Source organism: Micropterus salmoides, unplaced genomic scaffold, assembly GCF_014851395.1.
Source record: "Micropterus salmoides isolate LMB-PRFRI ecotype aquatic unplaced genomic scaffold, ASM1485139v1 Ms_hic_scaffold_15, whole genome shotgun sequence".
In the NCBI taxonomy this organism is placed as follows: Eukaryota; Metazoa; Chordata; class Actinopteri; order Centrarchiformes; family Centrarchidae; genus Micropterus; species Micropterus salmoides.
The window spans coordinates 12,444,167-12,466,358 of NW_024040596.1; the positions used below are offsets into that span (position 1 = coordinate 12,444,167).

The 22,192-nt window shown below is 43.7% G+C and overlaps 1 protein-coding gene across 1 annotated transcript; it reads left to right on the forward strand.

Moving 5' to 3' along the window:
- Window positions 1-1,450: 1,450 nt before the first annotated feature.
- si:ch211-45c16.2 (mitogen-activated protein kinase kinase kinase 13) lies at window positions 1,451-21,986 on the forward strand. The gene is given in 15 exon segments (XM_038720348.1): window positions 1,451-3,507; window positions 11,030-11,733; window positions 12,564-12,655; window positions 12,657-12,748; window positions 12,897-13,088; window positions 13,974-14,132; window positions 14,323-14,481; window positions 14,692-14,800; window positions 15,003-15,112; window positions 15,737-15,853; window positions 16,303-16,446; window positions 16,700-17,450; window positions 17,556-17,626; window positions 17,788-18,079; window positions 18,599-21,986. Coding segments are annotated over 14 exon segments (3,027 nt in total). The 5' UTR covers window positions 1,451-3,507; window positions 11,030-11,096; the 3' UTR covers window positions 18,701-21,986.
- Window positions 21,987-22,192: the final 206 nt, after the last annotated feature.

Sequence of the window (22,192 nt, forward strand, 5' to 3'; positions counted from 1 at the left end):
TTCATGTTGTGTGGGGCTGTGGTGGAAGTGGTTTTACATCTGGCTGTGGTTCATGAAGTCCCTTTAGACTGCATCATCACGACTTTAAAAGTCTTTCATTTCTATTTAAGAATACTTAGCCGGGGCGTGTCTCTGGCTTGTTTTCATAATACAATGTGGCTTTGCTTGTTTCCACATGAGCACACTGGCTTGTGATCTGCTGACCTTTGGAATTTCAGCTATAGAGCAGAGCTAGATGTTCTCGCTAAGCAAACAGGTCAGGTATTTGAAATCCATGCTCTTGGATGGATATTGCTCTCTCTTTGTCAATGTTTAACTGGAGCTTTATATTTGGGAATACCCCTGCTGTGTTTTTGTGTGTGCAGTGTACACGTTTACAGGAGTGTGTATTCAGCAACATGGCAAGAATAGCAATTCCGGTTTACACCCACTCTTGTTCTCTTCAGGGCCAGAAGAATGCTTGACATTGTGTTCATTTTGGACTTTGCATCACAAAGGTGCCGTTTTAACAGATCCCACCAATCTGTGAACACACTCTCCATTCCCTAATGTCAGTCCCATTAGAGCCAGCATCCTCGGCCATCTGCGCCGTGACTCATTTGACTGTCATGTCACCCCATTTACAGGCCGTGTTTGGAAGCCTCCCCCTCAGCCTCGCCCCAGGATACCAGACCTCCTCCTCTGGCAGTGTCCCCTGCCGGGGTGCGGCTTAAGGATGGAGACTGGACAATGCTGCTCCAATGTCCCAAACCCCGCCTCCCCCACCCGTGATCATCTTCCCCAGAGATTTACTGCAAAGAGAGGATGGGGGGGAGCATCTGTTCCCCGAGCCTTTTTCTTTCACCCACAGGCCTTCCCTCTCAATCAGTGTCTTTTGATATACACCCTCTAGTCGCAGTCAGTCACAGTCTCTGCCATTACTACTCTCAAACACACATACACTATATACAGACCGCCACTACCTCTGAGTTGCACCCCATTTTTGCTCCAGCTCTTTGATTATCTGGTGACTCAGCAGTCAAATAAACCCTGAAAATGGCAATACCATTCTATTCGCTCCAATATGTGCATTATGGACTCAATGCATCATCTTTATCTGTCTGTACAAAGATTAACATGTCACTCGCCCATATGAACCTTTATCCCTGCTCTGTGTGTGCAGGTAAGAAGCAAGACAGAGCCAAACCAGAGCCCAGATCACACTCAGCAAACCTGTGAGATGCTCAGGAACCACCTGACGGGTCAATACTTGTACACGTATGCATGCATGCATACAGAAGCATCCACACAAATGTGCTGAGGCGTTGAGATGGCTGAAGGAAGTGGTTTTAATTCAGCACATTCAGGAGGAGTGTGAGAGATTGTGAAAGATATTAAATGACCTTTTGGTGAGAATAAAGAACGGTTCTTCTGACATTCCAGCTCTGACCTTTTGATTTTTCTCCAACTGCTGTAGCTGTCAGCCCTGAAGCTTGTACGTTCTTATTCCTCCTGAGTATGGACTAAGGTGGTTTGATTTGGGATTTGAGAAATGTGGCAAATTGGTTCAGCGGATATTGGTATACAATATTGGTATGTGTAAACATGGAGAACACATCAAATGAGGTATTCATGTTTCTGCAGAAACATTGAATACTTAAACCTGTAGTGCAGAACGTTTGTCTTCTCCTTCTGACAGTGAGAGTTATTACACAAAACTGTTGACGCAGGCCTATGATGTATAGGCTCTGCCATACTGAGTTGCTGCTTTCACTATAGTCGCTCCCCCCTTCAGCTCTGAAAAACCAATCATTGCTGGTCGGCATAAAACACATCACTGCCTGTGTGCTAGCACGGGAATGTCTCCACAGACACTGATTTAAAAACTCTGCAAATTCAGTGAACTCGTTTGGTAAGGGCTTGAATGTAACGGACGTTCATTTATATAACATTCTCTCTAGCTTGAGGTCTGCAGTAGAATATTAATTAGCTTACCAAGAGAAAGCACAGCTGTGCAGAACATTTGTATCCTGTGGTGAAAATGTAGGTTAATCATAGTAACTTGATGGCTACATTTACATATCTTGAGTTTATTTGACTACAGGAGCAGCTCTGAGCTGTCTGTGTGAGAAGTTGGATGTTACTTCAGATAAACGCAAGATTTTAAATAATAATTTATATGAAAAATTATTTTTGCAAAGAAGGTCTTGGGTTACATCATTTTTGTAGTTTAAGTTGAATTTGTGGCTTTATTAATAGGTAATAAATCATTTTAGATAGATCAGTTTCAGGCCTATGTCATAAATGACCATTTATTTGCGTGTCATCTTAGAGGAGGATCCAGAGGACCTAGAACCTAGGAAGTTATTCTGATGAATGGCTTATAACTAATTTATAAAGCATCATTAAATATATTGGCCATTAACATAGACATTTGTTACAACGTGTAAACCCTTTCATAAAGAGTTCCTCATTGTTGTACCTGTAGTTCTTTAACAAATTGGAAAAAATAGAAACAGTTGAAAAATCTGTTTTACCAGATTTGACAGTTATAAAAGATTTACTTTGTGGCTTTTGTATTTAGAGCTGAAACGATTAGTTGTGCATTCGATTGGTTGGTCAATGGCCAAATTATCTGCAACAACCCATTAATTGGTTATATCATTTATTTTAAGCAAAAAATAACCACAGTTCTGTGGTTCCAGGCTCTCAGTTGTGAGGAGTTTATCTCTTTCTCTATTATAGATGATAGTAAACTGAATATCTTTTTTGGACTGTTGGTTGGAGAAAACAAGAGATGTCATCATTGCATGCCTTTTTCATGCTATTTTCTGATATTACATAGAATGATTTATTGATTGATCACATAAAATATCAGCACACAGTAATTGTATCGATGGCTAGACACACATAAAATGTTTTGTCACAAGTTGATATCCCACACTAGTATACAGGATACAGTGTGTCGTCACGTGTGATGTTGATACAATTGGCATGGAGGAACTGATAGCCGATTTAGTACAAAAGGATTTTCTCTCGTGCAGCATCAGTCTGCCCTACTTACAGAGACGCCGCCGCAGCCTAACCTGCTGTTCCCAGCTGGTGCTGCTTTGAAATACAGCCCCACCTCCTCCTCTTTTCCTCTCCTCTCCTCTTCATCTCCCTTTGCCCCTCCTCTCTCAGTCTGTGCAGAAGGCTCCACCCCTCCTGCACCCCCCAACCCCCTCCCTCCTCTGCTCGTTGAGCCGCGTCTTCTCTGCGTCAGACAGCTCCATTCATGAAAAGTGTGACGTGAGCAGGTTTTCAGCGACCCGGTGACGCTGCCGGCCACCCACTCACAGCCCAGGTGCTGCGGGAGTTAGAGGAATGCCTGTCATTCTCCAGCCTCTGTCTCCTTCTTTTTCCCTGTTTTTCTTTGCCGTTTTTCTACATTGTGACAGTCAGTTCAGTCCTTCTCCCCTGACTTTTATTTTCCTCCATCCCTGCCTCAGAGATGAGGGTGGACCATGAATCTGAGCTCTGTCTGCTGTGAGTAATCTGCTGATGCTGTGTCTTTGCTGTACATCTGAGTGGACCCTGTGTAATGTGGAGGTACTATCCACTGCTTGTATATTTGGTGTTTTTTCTTTGATTGTTCATGACATGTATTTCTGCAAGGATACGTTCCGTGTGTGTGTGTGTGTGTGTGTGTGTGTGTGTGTGTGTGTGTGTGTGTCTGTTTGTGTGTGTGCTGATTGGATGTGGATCAGCTGTCTGTGTTTGTTCAGTAGCGGTGCTGCAGGAGTGTGTTGTGCGGCCGTGCGTCGGTGCGTGCAGCAGCTATTTTAGGCTCGGCGGTGATGCTGCTGCTGTTTTTTTTGATGCAGTACTTCTCTGTACCCTTTGAAGGACAGGTTGAGATGTAGGTAAAGGTATAGACCAACAGAAGCACCTCCTGATGTAGCAGCCAAATTAAACTCGGAGGCATTATCAACGCTGGTGACATGGCAGACTTTTCTGGGACACACGTGTATTGCGCACAGCCCAAGTTATTTCAGTACATGCACATTCACTTTCCTTTTCCACTGCTTCATTTTGTCTCTGTTAACTCTGCCTCTCTGTTTGTCCATATTTCCTTGCCTGCCTCACCACTTTTACTCTCCCCCCACTTTGCATCTTCCTCCATCTCTTTATTCTGTCGGCTTGGCAGCAGGAAAGCTGTGTGTGTGCCCACCTCTGTCCTCTGCTACTAAGCATGTTTATGTAACAGCACTGGATGAGTAGCCGGCAGCAGGGCTTTAGAGGAGAGGAGGAGGGACGGAGGAGGGCAGAGCTCCTTCCATCCATTCTCCACTAGTAATAATGGCTGCATATTCATATCCATGAGGAATTTGCCATTTGAATTGTTTTTCCCAGTGTCTGACTTCAGCTCCTTTGGGTAGAGCCTTAAATATGAAAACACAGATGATGTGCATGTTGTGCATGTTTTTTTTGTAGAAGCACTAATGTGTATTGATTTCCTGGCTTTCTGCTGTGGCAGAGTCTGTCTTTAGGCAGAAGAAAGAACATGTAGTACAACACCTACTTCCCCTTGTTAAACTCAAATGCCTCCACCCCCTCTCCTATTCTTTTTGCGTGGTAGCTTTTTGTATTTTCATATAGCTGCCATTAAAAATGGTGTCAGTCGCAGCCAGTCTCCTGCAATATGCGCGTTTGTCTGTCGTGTCACTTTTTGTTTGTCTGCCTCTCTCCTTGGCCCTTGTTGTTGGCGGGCCAGGCAGGCCGTCCCTATTAAAAGAGCACAAGGGGGATTGTTGTGGCAGCAGCTGCTCTGGTGTGCAGTGTTGAGTGTGTGTTTGTGTGTGTGTGTGTGTGTGCGCGCTGCCGTCTCCTGGCCGTGCAGGGCAGACAGGCCCAGTTCACATGGAGCCGGCTCCTCTTGTGTCCTTTGTTGTCGCTTCTGGGAGTCTTTCCCATTGGAGCTTGGTCGGTACAGTATCATGCCGCAAGCATCAGCAGCAGCAAGCAGAAAAGCAGTTTCTCTTTCTCTCTTTTGTCTCTCTCATTCATTTTTCTTTGCTCTCATTCTTTTCTCTTTCCAGCCCCGAAAATGTTCCTCCCTATCTCCCTCATTCATAACCCTCCATGTCCTTTTCTGTCTCCCTAATATGCTTTTGTTCCCCTACTTTTCTCTGAGCCATTCTTTCCCTCCACTGTCTCCTTGGCCCCACCGTCCCTTTTCTGTCTCTTTGCATTCATCATCTATCCGGATGGATCTGGTTAGTATTCATATATAGAGTTCTGTAAAGCTTTATCATTAAGCATCACTGGGAACTAAGAATCTGCTTGACCGAAGGAAGCCCGATGTACAAGCTCTGTGAGCTTTTCAGAGCAGAGTATGCATGATAGTTGCAGATTTTTTAGGCCGTGTGCCCTGGTTGCAGTGTTGGCTGCAGCCTCACCGAGAGGCTCAGAGATGGAGGCTGGGGGAAGAGTGTGTGACGTGTCGATGGCGCACACTCTTTTCTTCAGTTATTTATTTTCTCCAATTCTGGCTGGTACCGGCTGAGGCTATTTGAGGCACAAGTTATGTGTGTGTGTTTGGGGTGCTAATGATTCACAGCCATGTTAACCCCGTATCTGACTTTTAAAGTATTCTTCTAGAATATGTTGGTCAGCAGGATTCTGCAGGTATGAATTTGGTTTGACAAACTAGGAAACCACACAGTCAGACGTTTTGGACTTTAGGAGAAGAAGCCGAGCTGTATCTGTTTTGTTTTACACGTTACTCGTTCATCCTCCTATCAGTCAACTCTCTCTGGCAGTTTCGTTCATCCACCTGACCGCTCTCAGCCTTCACAACAAACCAGGCGTATTACACATGATCCCACCTGGCACTTTCCCTGTAGCTTCAGCAGGAACGGCTTTGACCTTGTTCCCGTTTGCCCCAGCAACACCAGCTAAGCCCAGAGCGGTTGGGCAGGCAGGTAAGCGGTCAGAGATTATTTTTCTGTGGCCTGCTTTCCCCTCGAGCCAACACCAGGTATTTAAGTCAGCCCAGGTGAGTCACCACAGGGAATCAGAAAATGAAGAAAGAGGGATTATAGGGAAATGTCAGCCGTGTGATGACAGATGCCTGAATGCTATGCCAGAATTTGTTTATTTTTCCCTCCACCGCTGTGCCTGCACCAGCAGATTATTACTTTCACCCACCTACCGCAGGCTGTCCAATCCCCTCTGGCAGGACTCATGGCCATGGTAGCGAGGGAAAAGCTGATTTAGACTGCGGCCCACATCCCGACAATCAAATCAGTACTGGGCGGCTCTATTTCCTATTTCCTGCGGTTTCTGTGTTTGATGCAAAATATGTTATAATTTTGTCTGCGTCACTGACAAGAAAGAAATCTTTGAGCAGGATTTTTCCAGATTTCTATCTAAACCATAACCCTCTTTTATTAGGTTTTTTAGATATCTGTTTTGCTCGATGGTATTAGGCAGACAATGCAAAATAATTGGCAAAATTTGATAGCATGTATGTGTGTTATACTGCTGACAAGACTTGAACCCAGGTGCTTATGTCGCTGAGATACAAGGCAACAGCAGATTTCTGTTTTATAACATTGTTGAGTCACATGACAAACACCAGACATGAAAGTCCATAGTCTGCATTGAAGTACTATAAGCACAGATACCATAGTTCAGCTGTTCAACTGTGACCCAGAATAGCAGACGGTCACATGTGTAGACCATAGAGACTTCGGAGCTAATGATGATTAGAAATAAGATAGTTTTCCTTTTTAATGGTTTCTTGAGGTGCTAAGTGGGGACAAGCGCTGCTCTTACCGTCCATTTTTTGCTCCGTTCGATGCCAGAGGAGAGATAGAAACAGTCCGGGGCGGGTATTTCCCTTTCCTTCCAGCAATGAGCACTCTGGGATGGGGCGATAAAGCAGACCAGTCTGCCGGATCTGGACAATATCTGAAAAGGTTTGACACCGGTTCACTGTGCTGAAGTCTGAGATTTATACCTATCTACTTTTGAGGTAAAACTCTATAACATGTACCATGTTGTTTTTCTGTAAAACAACAAGCAACTGCTCTCCTTACATGACAGGCTTAGTGGATACAAAACCGTCCTCTGGGCTTTTTTGGCCTCTCCAAACCTGAGTGTTGGATGAGAGTGAAAGTGAGTCGAAGCAGAAGGTCAGGATGGATGCTGTGTTGACATGGTAACGTGTGAATGATGAGGTGGGATAGGAGCTAAATTGGTTCTTTGTTGGTGGCACAGCTGTCACCTAAAGGGAGGTTCCCCCTATGGGGCCCAGCAGGGCTTCCCTTAATGAGGAGCAGGGTGATGGAGGCACAGATGACAGTGCTGCTGCTGCTGCTACTGCTGTGTGAGTGTCAGCATGAATGTAATGTGCACCTCTGAATATGTTAAAGGTCTGTCTGTTGCTAATATGTCGTGGAAGGTCCTGCTGCTTTTGTGAATGTGCAGTACATTGAAACACAATCCAAACAACCATATTGGCATTAGCTGAATGATGGGGGGAAAAAAAAACTCCCTTCCCCAGTGGATTGCTGGGAGTTTTGGGATTATTGGATTCTGCCAGACACGCCCCAGGCATGTGTGTGTATGTGTACAATCACGTGTGTTCTCTGAACCTGATCCCCCTGTACCACCAGCTGCTGTGTGTGTATTCACACACACACACACACACACACACACACACACACACACACACACACACACACACACACACAGTGTGGTACAGTAACAACACCAGTGGGCTTTCTCTGCTAATGCTGCTTTACATCTATGAGTGTGTTCATCTCCCAAACATGTACTCACCATGATGCATTGTGCTATTGGCCGTTGACATTAGGTCGCCTTTAGAGAAGCAAGAAATGAAAGGATGTGTGAATAGGAGATATGGAGGGGGAGGGCTGTATAAGGTCTGTGTTTGTACAAGCTTGTCTCTAGAGCCCTGTAGAGGGATTAAAGGATCAGCCCCTGATAATTTCTCTCTCTCTCTCTCTCTCTCTCTCTCTCTCTCTCTCTCTCTCTCTCTCTCTCTCCCCATTTTATCCATTCTGCTGAGCATCTGTATTGTTTCCCTCTCTGAAGCAATATCTACTTTATGCAACCATGTAACACCAGTGTGTGTCCTTTTGCCCAGTCACGGTCACTTTCGGAAAGTCCTGTAAATAAATGACTGTGTAAATGAAACCCTGGGCCCTTCTTGATGAGGCGCAGACATTATTCATGGGATTCTATGCCCATAGAGGTCCTCCATAAGATATTAATGGGAAAGAGCAAGAGGTCTGTCTTCTATTCTTGACTTGGAGAACAAATGGGTGAAATTTATAGTTGTAAGGCGCATCAGCTTTTGTCAGACTGCGCTCTTATTTGTGCAAGATAATTGTGCAGTTTTAGCAGGTTTATAGGGGTTACTGTGTGTACAGGCTTGTGTCTTCTATGTGTGTTTCCATGCAGCCGACCACATCCACCCACTGTGGCCCATGTCAGGAGCCCAGCTCTGAGAATCGTCCGTGGGGTGGAATTACAGCACGGGCCTCCTCACGCACAGCTCGATTGTCTTGGGCTGTGGAAGGGACGGATTTATTGGATACCTGAGAGTGCATTCTCTCCTTCCCCTGCACTCTCAGCAACCTGCTTAGAGACATGTCTGCATTATAGATGAGGCTACTGGCAGCTTACTACACTCTCACAGAGCTCAGGTTACCCCCCAGTAGATACACACAGAAACAGTACAGATGCATTCGCACAAACATGTAATCGGCATCTGTGTGGACCAACAGACTGGGACTCATGCCATGTAACTATGAGTATCTCCACTTTAAGTCCTTTTAATGCCCCTTTATTTCTCTCTCTGTTCTTCATTCTATTGTAAGTATCCAGAAAGGCAAAACGCCAACAACGAATGCATGCATTTTAGAAACACACACATGTTGGGGTCCTTAATTCAGGCTTGACATCGTAGCCTTTCAGCAGCAAAGTGTTCTGCTTCAGAGGGATCAAAGTTTTATGTACTTTGACCTATGCCAAAGGGGAAGAGCTGTGCATTCATGCTAGTGTTCCCCGCAGAGGGCAACACAAACAAAGTGTGTTTTGATTGGACTTAATGACTGTCCTCTCTCCCCTTCAGGAAACTTCCACGTAACACAGAGCCAGCTCACTGCTGTGCCTCTCCTCCCTCCTGGACTTTGATCTCTTGTTCCCGACTGTACACACTGTACAGCCTCTCACTATCTCCCTCGCTCTGTGTCCCTCGCTCAATATTTCTTACTGCCCCCTCAGACTTGGTTGGATTGCTAATGGAATATCCTCATAGCTTTAAGGGGGGGGGGGGATAATATCAAAAAGTGTTGTTTACAAAGCAATTGATTCATACGTGGGCATACATTGATGATTTAACTGTCGGTAACATTGTTACTACAGTATTATCCTTAAGCAAGGGAATTGATTTTTGATCTTGGGAGCAGTTTCCCTGACAAAATGATCTGAACTCAATGACCACTTACTGGCTTTGTCTGAACTTACGGGTTTTGATCGTTTCAATAGGCTATGTCATTAACAAGCCTCCTCCACATGTGGCGCACCTGCTGCTGTGAAAACTGAATTGCGTTTGAAGAAATCCAAACGACGAGTTCTGTGTCTTTCAATGACTTTATAAGAAATACTGCTGAAGGAGAAAGTCAGCAGAGCAGGCACATACAGGGAAAGAAAAACAGAAAGTGCCTGTGTGTTTTAAGTGAAAGGAAAAGCAAGGTGAGCTGATTCAAGTAGTGAGTAAACATTAAAACACTAAAATAAGGTGGAGAATGAAGTAGAATTAAAATGGTATAAGAATAACCTACTGCGCCCCGTCCGCCACAGTTACACTGTCATTCTGTGGTAAACTCTGTTCTCTATCAGCAACTATAGTTGGAACACTTGTTATCACATGACCGAGGTTTCACACTGTCACATGATGACACCTGAGGCAGTTTCATTCGCTGATGAAGACTGTGAGATGTTTATATTATAAAGCTGTTACATAAGCTTGTTTGCCTCAGGCACTTGTATATAGTATAGTCAACTAACTCTGGCAATATGACAACATGTACTTTTAAGATCATGTACATTTATTTGAGAGTTTGCCATGCCATGGAAGCTATCCTTTTAAATATCTCTGGATGTATTTGGCCTTTTTTGGTGCCATTGCCAAGTTGGACATCAAAGAACAGATCTAAATAATGGCAATAAGGGATTTTAATACTAAAAATATTTACAATATATCAATATTGTGGTATAGAATTACATATACCCGCTCCTAGTGTCCCTTCCTTGACCCTGGTTCAGCAGCGTCTTGTGTAACTCTAACAGGCAGGTTAAGATGCATAGGTATAGATTATCTCCTGGTGATTCAGCGACTGAAGAAAACTACAAAGTTTGCTGTGTGGTTGGCTACGAGCCGGTGGTGGCTACGACTGGCCCTGCTGGTTAAGCAGTGAGAATGGGCTGTGCTTGCCAGATGTTTGCTCTCAGCAGTCTAAATACACGGCAAGGCTTTTAATCCCCGCTATACTGTTACTGCTTCACAGAGATCATAGTAAAGCCCCAGTGTGTGTGTGTGTGTGTGTGTGTGTGTGTGTGTGTGTGTGTGTGTGTGTGTGTGTGTTTGTTTGTTTGTGTGTGTTTGTGATTGGTTTAGTCCAACTGTCTGCAATCTTTTGTTCTGCAACTCTGCATGGATTTAAAGCCTATCTGATATTTCTGACCTCCTCTTCCCTGCAGTGTTACACTCCATAATTAAAAATAATCATCATTAATGTAAGCTCTCTCAATCCCAGATCTATGGGAGGAAACGAGAGGATTTCTCTTTATGGAAGTAATAGGGCCCTGTGGCAACAGCTATAATCGTGTTTATGTTGTTTATGAGGTGTTTACAATCATCCAAATGGATTTTACTCTTTTATTTTAATATGCATTTAATTTTCCATGTACTTTATAATTTTAGCTAACCTGTCTCTCGTTCTTGTTCTGTATCTGTCTCCCCATTCTGCAGGTGATTTTCAGCATTCAGACAAACCAGTGTGTTAGGACGCGTCCCACTCATCATCACTGGATAGCCCATGCACATGCACGACACCATGGGTAGCTCCCCCGAGGTGCTCTCGTGGACTTCCTGCCCCAGTCTGCTGGTGGGCAAGCTGAAGGAGGAGCTCAAACTCACCGTGGTTGGCGACACCATGAAGAAATCAAACTCGCCCAACTCCCAACCTCAGCCTCCTCAGGCCCCTCCGTCCAACTTACCTCCTCAGATCATCACAGACCTGGCCCCGCCGACACACTTGCCCGTTCCCCTGCAGACGCCCGGCCAGGACGAGGACTCTGTGCTGGGGGGTATAACTCCCCAAAACATAGCCTTGAGTGTGGACTCGACACGGAGCGAGGGTGGACACTTTGAGAACAGCGTGCTCCAGCTGCAGGAGCAGGACCACGAAGAAGCCGGATCGCCGGCATCCTGTGAGCATGGCGGCGGGTGTGGCAGTGGGATGGAGGAGCAGATCGGAGAAGGGGACTGTCCCATCGACCACAGTGGAGAGGGGAGGCAGAGCCACCCCCATCACCCTGATGACATAAAGCTGCACTTCCACAGAGCAGGACCCGGGTCAGGTGGCTTCTTAGAGGGGCTGTTTGGCTGTCTTCGGCCTGTCTGGAATATCATAGGGAAGACATACTCGACAGAATACAAGCTACAACAGCAAGGTTAGTTCTGGGTTTTATCTTTCTGTGTGGCATCATTTTAGGGAACTAAATGCTCTGTGTTTACTTCAAATGTCCCTGGCCCTTTAAGGCTTCAGAGAAACAAGCTTTAGATTCTCTTCCCATTTCTCCAAATGTAGTCCGAAACTGTAATTGTATAGCCACCCCTAGCTTCACCATATTGTTGTTGTGGGTGAAGCTGTACAGCTGTCAGTTTGAATTGAGGTCGTGGTTAAGGTAGACTCACCTCGCTGCAGGGCTGCCTGTACAGGCTGGACACAGAGGCTACAGGATACAAGCCAAGGTCAGACAGAACTGGGCTAGGTCTTGTTGTTTGTTAGCTAATGTCTAAATGTAGTGGGTTGGAGGTTTCAGCAGTATAGCTTCTCTGGTTTCTAAACCACATAATGAGGATGGAGCAGCAGCAGCAGATAGATTTGATTTGTTTGAGATTTCACTTTTTAGAGGAATAGTAAGCAGCAGAGAGTGCACCAGCAAAGAAATAGCCTAGCACATAACCCCCACCCCTCTGTAAAATAGCAAATTAAACAAACACGATAATACCTGTTAACTAATGAGGATTAGAGGTGCTAGTGGATGGATTTTGTTGTCTTTGGAGAGAACCGGGCTAGCTGTTTCTCTCTATTTCCAATCTTCCTAATCCTAAACTGGCTGTTTGCTATAGCTTCATATTTACCATAACGAAGGAAAGGTGGTGTCTCATCTACTCTAGTATAAATGGACATAAACAACACTAAAAAAATTACAGAATCACCTACACTTCAAAAACTATTTATAATATAAAGTTTTTATTTTGTATTATTTGTTTCCAGACATGTGGGAGGTTCCATTTGAGGAGATTTCGGAGTTGCAGTGGTTGGGCAGCGGTGCACAAGGAGCCGTCTTCCTGGGCAAGTTCCGCTCAAGAGGAGGTGGCCATCAAGAAGGTGCGCGAGCAGAAGGAGACGGACATTAAACACCTGCGGAAACTCAAGCATCCAAATATCATCAGCTTCAAGTATGTCTGCAAATACCTGACCTTGCATGTTATTTGATATTATCTTGTTGTCACGCAGTGGAGCTCTGATGGTGCCCAAATGTGCATGGTCGATAGGTATTGGGTTTGTCGGATCCGTTGATCTATAAATGTGTTTCGTCCCTCTCAGGGGTGTGTGCACCCAGGCACCGTGTTACTGCATTATCATGGAGTACTGTGCCCAGGGCCAGCTGTATGAGGTGTTGAGGGCGGGGAGAAAAGTGACCCCCAGGATGCTTGTGGACTGGGCCTCAGGCATCGCCAGCGGCATGAACTACCTACACCTGCATAAGATCATCCACAGAGATCTCAAGTCTCCCAAGTGAGTTTCCTCATTTACTTGTATGGTAAGATGAGAATAACATTTTTGGATACTTCATCCAATTTAAATTTTTCTAACTTTTTAAGTTTTACCGCTGTGTATTCTACTATGAACATTATAAATATTTCTGTAACCTCAAAAATACATTGAGCCTCATTTACAAATTACAAATACAGTTAAATGTAAATGCTTCAGTATGTAGAGCAGCAGAGTTTATATTTCTGATTGCTGATCTAAAGGAATGTACAGTATGTTTTCTTGTGTTGTCACTGTTATTCAGCAGCTTATCTGCAAAGCTCAGGAAAACAGCTCAGCAGCCGTGTTTAAGATTTCTTAGTCCACAGCAGCAACAAGTCACCCTTTCAGCTGTGAATAGTCTGACATTAACTCAAAATGTCATTCTCAGAATAAAAAAAACAAAGCTAGTCGCCTTAATATAAGAGTAAGACACAGTGTACTATCTCATCCTCTGCACACTGCGTAGCCCTGTTTCTCTAATCAATATCATCATGCTGCGGCAGTGCCAAACACTGTATTAGTCAGCAGGATGATAGCAGGCTGAATGTGCTGGAAAGGTCAGTCTCATTTGGCTAATGGGGTGATTCAGATGCAGAAATGTGATTCTGCAACAGCTAAGTCTTTTAGGCTTGAATATTGAAATGCTACAAAAGCAACTCATATCCCTTTAAAACCAGTGGAATATCACAGGAACTTGGCATTGGTTTGAATGGTTTAGGTCATACAGGGTGAACATAAAATACCTCTAGACTGACTGTACAGTTAATACAGATTATCATAGTACTATGGAAACTTGTAGGAGATATTGGCTGTCTTTCAGTCTGACCTTGCTAACAAGTCTATGTTTTCCGTTTGTGTTTGTTTTAGTGTTTTGGTGACCCACAACGACACTGTGAAAATCTCAGACTTTGGAACATCCAAAGAGCTCAGTGACAAAAGCACAAAGATGTCATTTGCTGGTACGGTGGCCTGGATGGCCCCAGAAGTGATAAGAAATGAGCCTGTGTCTGAAAAAGTAGACATCTGGTGAGTAGTAAAATGACACAAATTTAAAATAGTACATGCAAACAAATTACATACAAATGCAGGTTATGTACAGTTCAAACTTGAATTTGAGATAGTAGCTATCTAATAGCTAAACTATTACAGTATATATCATAGATGTAAGTTGTTGTTGCTGTAGTAAGATCTGACTCACTTCATTTGTGTTTTGCAGGTCATTTGGAGTTGTGTTGTGGGAACTTCTGACCGGAGAGATTCCCTACAAAGACGTAGACTCCTCGGCCATCATTTGGGGTGTTGGCAGCAACAGTCTCCACCTTCCTGTCCCCTCCACCTGCCCGGATGGCTTCAAAATCCTCATGAAACAAACATGGTGAATGTGGATCATGTATTCTTTTTAGTAGCATCTTTCCCCACCACGTCTGTTTAAAATATTGTTTTTAAAAATGTGTTTTGTTGCATTTATACTTCAGGATAAATGCTAACAATGCACCACACAGGATTGACCAAAAGTACAATTTTAGAGCATTTTTGCCGTTCTCGTTTATTCACATGTCCCATCCATGATTTTCATCAATTTCAGGCAAGGCAAGCCCAGGAATAGGCCTTCATTTCGTCAGATCCTCCTACACCTCGACATTGCCAGTGCTGATGTCCTAGGAGCTCCTCAGGAGACCTACTTCAAGTCTCAGGTCAGCACTATAACTGCAAAACACAATATTTGTGTAAGTTATTCTATGCAGTTACTTTAAAATATGTTTGATATGCACTTACACTGAGCGCGGTACTCAAGCCCTAGACAGTATTGTTCTAGATGATATTGTTTGTATCTGATGGTGTTTGTGTCTGTGAGTGAATTGTCAGCATTTTTGACTGTGTCCATCTATATTACAGTCAGAATGGAGAGAGGAAGTGAAGAAACATTTTGAGAAGATCAAAAGTGAAGGCACTTGTATCCACAGGCTGGACGAGGAGCTGATCCGACGCAGGCGGGATGAACTCAGGTGTGTAAGAAAGGAAAGCTAGAGGGAGACATGACCTCATTTACAGGAACAGACAGCAATTGTAAACACCTTGCCTGTTGATGGCATAGAATCTTTCTACCTAACAAGCTAATTTACTTTAAGCGTCTGACAAACTAGATCTCATTACCTATTTTCTGTCCAATATTACCTGGTTAATAATTAATGTGCAATATTCTCTGCTGCTATTTATTCACTTGTCCTTTTTGGTTCACCATAATAACTCTTAATAATGAAAATATTGTACACACACACACACACCTTTATATTGGTCTTTATTTTTTATATTTATATACTCTTTATCTATCTACTTTGACAAGTGCAACTGTGACAAAAGAATTTCCCCTCGGGGATCAATAAAGTATTTGATTCTGATTTAGCTAATATGTACAGCTGTATAATACCCTTAAAATGCATGGGAAAGATTTTGCATGATAGACTGACTACAGCCAATCCGTAATTCCTCCTGATTTCAAAATGATTTGTGTATTTTAATGACAATCTAATTGCTTTTGCTTGGATTTATTACTTGGTGTGAATGATGTAGTTATAAAAACAGAAGATGCTGGAAGAAAACATTTGTCTGCATTTCCTTATCACTTTCAGGCACGCTCTTGACATCCGAGAGCACTATGAGAGGAAACTGGAGAGAGCCAACAATCTCTACATGGAGCTCAGTGCCATTATGCTGCAGCTAGAGGTCCGAGAGAAGGAACTAATGAAGTATGTAAATAAACCGTTTATCACAGTAGTCACCAGCTAGCTTTACTGCATTCCTGCTCCTTTCTTCAGTATCAGGCCTTACTGGTTGTCAGTATACCGATATTTCCTCCGCGATTTGGTTTGTTGTGCATCTGATCTTATGTAACCAAACCAGTTCCAGACTTCCGAAGTCGGTCCCCATTTTTGGAGCTAACTCCTCCACCGTGGAGTCAGTAGCAATGTAAAGAAAACAACTGTTACTGTAAGATAACAGAGCGATAAGATAATAATGGATTTTACAGGCATGTAAATAGATGTGTACAATTTACTTGACATCGGTCTTGTAGTCAGTCCAATGTTTGGAGTAATAAAAGTACAAATTTCTATTAGAAGTACAAATTTCTATTAGAAGTGAATGTTAATTCTGTTCACCGTCATGTAACTTCAAACTAATTTTGCCGTCCCTGCAGGAGAGAGCAGGCAGTGGAGAAGAAATATCCCGGGACCTATAAGCGCCACCTGGTCAGACCCATTGTCCGGTCCAACGCCGTAGAGAAGCTCATCAAGAAGAAAGGAAGCATTTCCCACAAACCTGGGATGCCCCCCACTAAAAGGTCTGAAGTTTAGCAAATTGAACAGCTAACTGTAAAAGAACAGTAATTCCCAATTTCAGCTGCTATACATCCATTAGGTGTATCTAGATGGGATTTAAATTAATTAACCAAATATGTGGCAATTCTTAGGAAAGGAAGATGAATTACTAAATGTTCTGGTAAAGCCAGAAGTGTCATTAGAAGACATTAGACAACCGGTGTTTGGGAGAATTTAGATACATTATTTTAATGTTGCCAAATGCATTTCTTTCAGGCCAGACTTGCTTCGTTCTGATGGCATCCCCAGCGTCGACCCTCTCCCCTCCCCCTCTCCACTATCAGCTAGCCCAAAGGTCTCCACACCTCCTGGCAAAGCCCGGTACCGAAGCAAGCCCCGGCATCGCCGTGCCAACAGTAAAGGAAGTCATAGCGAGTTCCACGGGCTGCTGAAGACTCTCGCTGGGGCACAAGAAGACACCCAGTCTCTTCAGGAGCAGCAGTTCCTCCATCACCACCACCACCTACCAACCGAGGGGCCCTTCCTCCCTTTGAAGGGCCGTGAGGAGGCCGTCGTCAACTGTGCCAACAACCTGCGCTACTTCGGCCCCGCCGCTGCCCTCCGTAGCCCTCAGACAGACCACCTGCAGCGCCGCGTTTCTGGTTCCAGCCCTGACATCATATCAACCGCCGTGGATGCAGACACACGACAGCGGACTTCATCCACTGGCTCCAATCCTGTCTCGGGTGCTGGTGCTGGGTCTTTGTGTCCCTGCTGCCAGGCTCACCCCTTCCCTGGCTGCCTACACTGTCAGGAGACCCCTCCTGCGTCGAGCCAACCAGAGTTGCCCCACTACTCACTGCTCAACACCCAGGAAGGCACCCCATCTTCTTTAGGGGCTCCCAGCAAAGATCCATCCTTGGACAGAGAGTCCACAAAGAAGGCTGAGCCACAGGAACAAGAGGCATCCCAACACACTCACACCCTGCCCACTGCACTGCCCCGCACTCTCAGACCTCTCAGGAAGGTGAGCGTGGCTGGTAGCCTTAAGTCAGTGAGCCTGTGTTACGTGTTTGTGTTAAGCAAACTGTGAAAGATAAAGGATTAACTGCTGTAATTGCATCCCTTACAGGGTGGCGATGAGTCATCTGAAGAGGAAGAGGGGGAGGTTGATAGTGAAGTGGAGTTTCCAAGGAGACAGAGGTAAAATACATGTGGTAATTTAAAGGCAAAGCAACACATCATAACCAAAAAAATCATTTGTAATATTGGTATGTCCCAAATACAGTGAACCATGTTTGAACCAGTCTTAGAAGGAACTACTGGATTAAAAAAAAAAAAACATTCTTCCTGTGTCTGCACAGACCTCATCGCTGCATGAGCAGCTTCCAGTCCTACTCCACCTTCAGCTCAGAGAACCTGTCGGTGTCTGATGGAGAGGAGGGAAACACCAGCGACCACTCCCACAGTGGGCCTCTCGAGAGGCTGAGCGCTAGTCAGGAGGAGCACCTGGACGAGCTGCTGTCGCACACACCCGACATCCCCATCGACATCTCCACCCAGTCAGACGGCCTCTCTGACAAGGAGTGCGCTGTCCGCAGGGTGAAGACCCAGATCTCACTGGGAAAACTGTGCTCTGACGAACACAGCTACGAGGTCAGTGCAGTGGACGTGTGTGGTCCTGTCATGTTAGCTCTGTCATGCAACCTGCGTTTTCAAAGTCTGTCACTTTGGTCAAGACTGAAATATCAACAATAACTACTATTTGTTGGATTGCAAATTTGGTTCAGACATTCAATTTGGTCAGATAAAATGAATATCTTTCTGTTAATTTCTTTTAAATTCTGTTATAGTGGTGTCCGAGGCAACAGCCTGATGCAGCAAATAAAGTAAAAAGAAAATTATGTGTATAGTTAGTTTTGAAGGTATTTTGGTTTTAAAAACAAAGTACTGGACAAATTCAAATTTTAACCTGATGATGGTGCTAGATGAAAAGTTAAAGGATCACCAAAGTAAAAACGCTTCACCTCTCTCTCTCTCTCGTAGATTAAAATGCAGTTAAAAAATGAAGAACTTACATGTCAAACACGATTCAATATGCTTAATTTTCCAATTTTCCATTTGTTGCTGGATCTGTGCTGACGTTTTTCCGTCTGTCTCTCACTTTTCTCCCAGAATCCGCTACAGTTTGGGGACTCGGACTGTGATACGTCAGAAGCAGAGTGCTCCGATGCCACCATTAGAAACAAGAAAGTCGGGGCCCCTTCCTCGTGGTGAAACCCGCCCAAGGGCTGGGTTCCATTTTTGCCTGGAGGCCATCGTGTCCCACTCTGCCCTGCAGAATATACAGCAATAAGAGGATGGCATTGTAAACAAAGCTCCCTATAGCAAAGTCCCCATGCAATCTCTCCCAGAACCCCCCCTCCACCCCTACCTTCTCTTCATAAAATCCAGTCTCCCTCATTTCTAGCACAACATCCAGGCAACCCATGGCAGGGATTCCCTTTTGAATGATAATGTACAGTAGATAGTGGAACATTCATAATTTATTTTTGTCTGAGTTTTGAAGGATAATTCAGGACCAACGGAGAAAAAAAAATGACATTTTGAAACTGAGCATGGGCGAACTGTTTGTTGGGGAGAGACTGAGACTGGACAGAGATGCAGATGATGAGAAGGAAAGATGCGTTGAAGTGCTTCTGTATCGGACGTGGACGACTAGCAGTGTGAAGTTGCATCACTGCGATTGTTGGACGTAGGAGTGACGCTGATCTGGCTTCGGTTGTTCTCACCATCTTACTGTTTTAGACTGAAATCCCTAACCAACAAGGACTCCCTCTTACTAACGAAAGACCAACCTGCTTTATCATGAGTTTACATTGCAGAGCCCCAATACCCACACTTCCGTCCCGTCCCCACCAATGTTGAGTGGGGATCAGGGAGCTGCTGAAACTGAAAACAGTGTGAACACCAGCATGAACAACCGGCCTCCCTCCCTCCTCAGAGCCAACACACGTGTCTAGTCATCAGGATCCCCGCTGAACTGTCCTAGCATGCCTGAGCAGCTCGCAAAATGCAATAGCTGCCATAAGACTGCATGAAGTGGACAAGCTAGCAGAGCAACAGAGATGAAGAGTCAGCTGACAGCAAAGGAAAAGATAAAAAAACCCTCTTCCTCTGCGACCCAGCTCATCCTCCTCCAAGACACGCCAACGTCATTTTCATCATCAATCAGACGTCATGACCCAGAGTAGTTGAGGGAGTTATCTGTGTGTGTGTGTGTGTGTGCGCGTGTGTGTGTGATGACACGAAGCCCTTTCCTCTCCATTAGACATTACAGTTTCAAGTCTCATCTCAGGATTGTTCGAGGAGAAACTGGACTGGACCAATTATTGTATGTTGGAACATTCTTTGAGTGGAATATATAATGGACCATGCAGGAATATAATTTTTTTTTTAAAAGAAAAAAAACATCTTACAGGTAGCTGTGATGTTCAACCCTTTATTGCTGTAACTGACTTTAATATTATGTAGAGATGTAAGCATTTTTAGTTGCAATCCAGGTGCAGTATCCCATTTCTTGACAAAGTGCAGCGTATCCCATGTACCATTTTCTAGCAGGGTAAATGTATACTGTCTAATAAGCAGTGTCCAGAAACATGCTAATTGTATTTCCTGTGCTGTAGTGAATAAAAACAGCAATAACATATATGTTGGTGCTCAGGTGACAAAGAAGTTGCTTGCTCAGGATCCGAGGCGTCTAGCTGGCTAGACACAATGCAGTGACTGGTGGCTAGAGGAGAGCAGCAAGTGTCAAACAGCTTATTATAGATGCTATATTTAAAAAAATAAAAAAAAGTCCAATTTTTTGAACTCATCTTTCCAGGGAATGGTGGGGTGGGGGTTGATGCTCAGGTTTTATGTTGCCGCTTGCTAGCAGGAGCAATATATCAACAGCCACTAGATGGCGACAGTTACAATGACTTACTTTTCCTTAGCAAGTAAATATCCTGGCACCATTACTTTTTTCTCCCTACCCAAAATAATTTATCCCATGACTATCCAAATCCTAGAATCCCAGCAATATCACTCTTTTTTTTGTCTTTGGTCGTCTTTGATAAAGGATACTGCATCTGTGAGAGCTTTATTTTTCTCCCTGTTAGAGTGTTTGTCATCCACCTTAATAACTTTGCGGTTAAAAAAAAAAAAAAAGGCCAGCCACGGTTCAATTTAACAATAATGATGTCAAGATGTCAGCTCAAGTGTACGCAGACGGCTGAGATTCTTATTAGGAATATAAGCCAGAGACAAGGCCACAGCGCAATTAAGCTGCTCACGGTTTTCAACAACCTTGTCTCAGTGTTAGTTACTCCTGTATATAAACATCTGTAAATGTAATGTAACCTGTTTATGTCCTCTCTCTTTAACGTATATATCACACAGCTCTGACAGAGCCTCGAGCTTCTGTCGATGACGACCAGCCGACTGGCTGAGAATGAGCAGGAAATTCTTTTATCTGTGTTACATCAGTATTAAACACTGCAGGAGGGTGTGAGACATAAGAACCGAGTAGCACAAGGTAAATCTGAAACCGTACTGATGGATAAAGGACCTTTTTGCTCAAAAGCTTTGAGAAGGCTTACACCTGGTAGTGAGAGCAGCTGCTGCCTTTCCTCGAGCCTCCTTCAACCTTCTTCACTCTGTTTACGTACGTGTGAAATAACCTAGTGTATCGCAATGACTGGGTAATCCGATCAAGCTGTTAATAACATTATCTTTCTGGCATATATCCTGTGAAGTATGATTGTTGTAAAGGTTTAATTTAATTTTGATTCTTGTTTTTCTTTGTAGCTGGCCTACACGATTATTGAATTAATTTATTATGAATGACTGGTAAGGTGTTGTGTTCTTTTTAATTTCAGGCAGCTTTAGAAATGTCATGACCTACAATTTTTCCTGAAAAGTATTATTTAAAGGAAGCACAATGAATTGGAATGGGAAGAGGACAGTGTTTGTATGGTGAAGCAAAAGCAGACATCTACTCTTATTTTTTTTTTATCTTTGTGACCCTCCAGGGGACCATTCATTGTTTAGCTTGTCATTGCAGATGAAGTATTGATTTAACAGATTTATCAGTAATTAGCATCATCAAGTGTTCCTAAAGCTTTTTTATCTCGACATGGGCTATAAGGGACCACTTGAAGCCAGCCAGTCCACTGACTGTCACGTCAGAGTAAAAACTGAAGGTATGTGGGATGATGATTTCTGTACTTGTGCAGAGATCCCTTCCTTTCATTTTTAATCAAAAATACCAGTTACTTACATTTGAATTTCTGTGAAATTGTCTCTAACTGTGGACATCATGTTGCCTCATCCCATGTATCAAACTTTTTTTTTTTGTTATGCTCATTTTCACACGTCCCTTTCCTGTTGATTGGCATTATGATCAACCCAGTCCTGTCAGTTTCCTGTATTATCCAATGCATACAGTGCAATGGGCATCTGGGAGAATAAAATCAGAGCAAACAACTGCATGGAATAAATGCTGATGTACTGTACCCAATCCACTGTGGCCTGTCTCTTTTTTTGACACAACAAATTCTTGTTGATTTTCATCTCATTAACTAAGTCCATGAATTATATTAATATAAATTATATAAAATATATACATTTAGAATTTAGAAATTAATTTCATGCATGTTTCATGTGTTCATTGAAACTATAACACCTGTAGATCAAAGGTTTTATATAACATAATGATACACATAT